The 3499-nt window shown below is 47.5% G+C and overlaps 2 protein-coding genes across 2 annotated transcripts in view; both read right to left on the bottom strand.

The window, feature by feature from the left end:
- The window catches only part of H257_07741 (hypothetical protein), a gene marked incomplete at its 5' end in the record, with an annotated part of 2950 nt that extends 1258 nt beyond the window's left edge, over positions 1-1692 (bottom strand). The window contains 11 exons of the mRNA XM_009833371.1: positions 48-149; positions 196-273; positions 319-420; positions 473-583; positions 672-773; positions 833-931; positions 977-1087; positions 1138-1239; positions 1289-1384; positions 1459-1572; positions 1633-1692. Coding sequence (XP_009831673.1) covers positions 48-149; positions 196-273; positions 319-420; positions 473-583; positions 672-773; positions 833-931; positions 977-1087; positions 1138-1239; positions 1289-1384; positions 1459-1572; positions 1633-1692 — 1077 coding nt within the window. The remainder of the gene's footprint in view (positions 1-47; positions 150-195; positions 274-318; positions 421-472; positions 584-671; positions 774-832; positions 932-976; positions 1088-1137; positions 1240-1288; positions 1385-1458; positions 1573-1632) is intronic.
- A 1039-nt stretch (positions 1693-2731) lies between these two features.
- H257_07740 (hypothetical protein) overlaps positions 2732-3499 on the bottom strand; it is a gene marked incomplete at its 3' end in the record, with an annotated part of 5609 nt that continues 4841 nt past the window's right edge. The window contains exons 11-15 of the mRNA XM_009833370.1: positions 3401-3490; positions 3271-3348; positions 3044-3145; positions 2876-2977; positions 2732-2776 (exon numbers count right to left, since the gene is read on the bottom strand). Of these exons, the coding sequence (XP_009831672.1) occupies positions 2732-2776; positions 2876-2977; positions 3044-3145; positions 3271-3348; positions 3401-3490 (417 nt within the window). The remainder of the gene's footprint in view (positions 2777-2875; positions 2978-3043; positions 3146-3270; positions 3349-3400; positions 3491-3499) is intronic.

Here is a 3499-nt window from a genome sequence, read left to right as displayed (position 1 = left end):
CATCCCACGACGCTTAATTCGTCCAAAATTAGGATAAAACAACGCACGTTGTGCTTAAAATTCACGTCGATCGACGGCACCGCGAGCAGCCGCGCGAGCTTTTCCAGCTGTCGGTCCACGCACGCAATCGTCAGCGGCGGCAATTCGCCCTAGTTTTGGTCGTAAATATATGCCTTTATAGAGGTATTCGAGTACCACGTCGCTGTTGATGTTAAAGTGGGGATGGGCCAGCACCATCTCGACAATGTCCATGTCTTGTGCAGCACAAAGTGCCTAATTCTGATGGTAAAAGTGGCACTAAAGTGATGCAATTAGTACGTTGCACAGCTGACGGGGGTCCAATTGCGGCAGCGACAGAAGGAACCGGACGACTTCGGCGTGGTCGCTCTGGCACGCCAAGTAGAACGACGACACACCGTGCTATGCATCCATATAATACTCGGATGTATTATATATATATATATATATATACCGGAAACATGTCGATGTCGTCGTGGACGCCATAGTTGACGTCCACATCGGTCGATTCCACCAAGTACCGCACCACGTCCAAGTGGCCATGCAAGCAGGCTTCGGAAAAGCCCTACATTGATATCAATATATTTATCACTCAATATAATCCAATAAATCCACTATATGGGATAAATATTTTAATAATATTTCAAACGAACGTAGTTGAGGTCCTCGACGGGGATGCCACTGGCCACGAGCAGCGCCACCATGTCTTTTTTATCTGCGCGACACGCCGTGGTGAAGCCGCCCACTCGGATGTCCTATATATATGTATTGTTGGTTTTCACAAATATAAATATATATATAATATATAGCGCACTAGATTGTCTTCTTCGAGGGTCGTGGCAAGATGCGCGAGCACGGCCGAGACCACGTCCATGTGATCGTTGAGAATCGCTTGGTCGAAGCCAGAGATGAGCTAGTTACAGTTATCGTCCTCCGGTGGGTTCATCTCAAGTCGCACCTCCAACTCATCTTCCATCGCCATACCAAAGCTCAAGTCCAGGTCGGCGTGACACGTGAGCAGGAACGTCACTAGCTCCGCGTAGCCCCCCTTGCAAGCGAGGCAGAATCCCTACAGTCACGTCATTTCCCCTACACTTCCGTACACTTGGGCGGACGCACTGCGTTGATGTCGCTGCGGTCGATCGTGGGCTGCGTCAGCAGTGTCTTGACGACCTCCACTTGGTTGGCTTCGCATGCGGCCATGAGCGCACTGTAGCTGAACTAGAACCATCACGTAGGACGAGAGAATGACTTGGACGCGCGTACGTACCGCGTTCTTGTAGTTGAGATCCAGGCTGGGCTCGGCCAAGAGGCGGTCCACGTGGAGATTCAACACACACGCCATGATCAGGGGTGTCATGCCGTTCTAGACCGCGTATCGATATGCATGATGTACATAGAAGGACGTCGGGGCGGCCTCAGGTGTATGTATGCACGTACCTGAGTCTCAAAGTTCACATTCGTCTGCGTTCGCGAGGGACTGTCGAGGTGGTTGAGGAAGTCCAGCATCAATTCGTGCTCGATGTCATCTCCAAGCGGAGCTGTGTCTTGCACCTAAGCAGCAGCAGCAGCATGTTATCTACTTTGTCCATGCACATGGCTGCGGTGCCGTACCCCAGATTGGTCCTCCAACGGATCCGCGGTCGGACAGAACGCATTCGGGCGGAGACACATGATGCAATGTCAAATTATACGGATTGCAAGCCCACAAGCCAACCAGGCATGGCCATACCAAATTATCCGGATGATTCGTTTGTTCGGATGTAAATCGTGCCGTTATCCGGATAAAATTATGAGGATTCTAATTGGATGACACTATTTCACCATTTCAAGTGTCTATTGCCACCGTTTGCAGAGAGCACGGCGCCACGTCATGCGACGGCCATGGGTCCTGCAGTTTGGTCGAGTTTTATTTGTATAGCAGTCGTCGCGACAGCATTTCGAGTAACTTGATATCTATTACCACATTGATATATGTGAATGCAATTCGGCCAAGTTAATCAACAAGAATGTATCGACAATCTCGTACTCCTCACTCAATCTGGCGAAGCTACCACAAATATGCTATCCAAATCACGTTGGCCACAACAACGAGGACAAGAACGAGGGTAGTAAAGCGATGGACAAGATGCTCGACCAAGTCTAGGCCTGCACCTGAAGAATGTCCAAGTAGTAAGTACTGTACTTTGGCATGTTAATGAAATTCTTGCTTCACGGGTTGGTGTTTTCGTGGCTTAGACGTGAGACTACATATGTACTGGTCATGTTTGATAACAGTTCGCATTGTTGAAACTCTATTGTGTCGAAATGGAAATGGCGTGAATCAGTTGTGCGTCGTACGAAATGTACCGGAAATAACCTGAACTTAAACGAAAAATGGTGTAGTCACTTCATTCGCTATATTCAACTGTACCGCACAAACAACAGGTCATCATACTATAGTTAGTTGTCATAATATATACTACTTCTCCAACTTGTCATGGTGGAGTATGGTTCTTCTATCGAGTAACGTTATGGTTCTTCTGTTATTCGTGTTACTTGTGCTATAACGAGGTCTTGGTCGGGTACGTGGTTGGGCTGTTGGGTTTTTGTCGTTTCTATATAGTGTGAATAAAAACCTCTGAAACCACATCTTTTATGAACCCTACAGCCACAGGTTCTCTGGAAATCGATGGCTTCTGGTGCATGTGCTGCCGTAAGATGGCGATCACAGTCACGTGTTTGCCACAGTCGCCACCGCCATGGCCGTCGTGCCTCTCTACAGTCAGTTTCAATATTAATATATTCTCGAAAACGAACAATCAGCCCATATTCAATGTATCAGGGAATAATATATATATTAATAGCTTGGACCAACCGCGCTTTTGCAGTGCACGTCCACACTCGGATGCCCCAGCAAGAGTTTGACGACTTCAAAATGCCCAAACGCACACGCTTGCACTAACGACACGTACGGCATCTACAAAGATATATAATATATATATATAAAGTTCGCGTGATACATGTATAAATATATTTAGCATACCCCTTGGACAGCATTCACTTCAATGGCTGGGTGCTGTAGAAGGACGCTAACTACAGCTTCGTGGCCGTGGCCACACGCCACCACAAGGCACGTCACATTCTCCTACACCAACAGATAGAACAAATATTTATAAATATGGATGGACTTCAATATAACTAAATATATAACGACATCATAAGGACGACAGAGTTACATACTCGATCTGGTATTGCCATCAGCGCATTTACATTGACTGGATGGGGGGATGTCTGCAACAGATATCGCACGATCGTGGCATGCCCAGTCTGACACGCCAAAAACAAACCCTAGAGAAATATTTATATATATTATATATTTCACCAAATCACAGAATTGTACCAGTTCGACGTGAGCAGAGTCCAAGGCAGGGCACGCCAGGAGCAACTTCACCACCTCCAGACGCCCGTGTGCACACGCGACCCCAAGCGCCTACTCACC

The sequence above is a fragment of the Aphanomyces astaci genome (genome assembly GCF_000520075.1).
Source record: "Aphanomyces astaci strain APO3 unplaced genomic scaffold supercont1.16, whole genome shotgun sequence".
Classification (NCBI taxonomy): Eukaryota; Oomycota; class Saprolegniomycetes; order Saprolegniales; family Verrucalvaceae; genus Aphanomyces; species Aphanomyces astaci.
The sequence above is the reverse complement of the archived record's forward strand: the minus strand, read 5'-3'. Positions and strand labels throughout refer to the sequence as shown.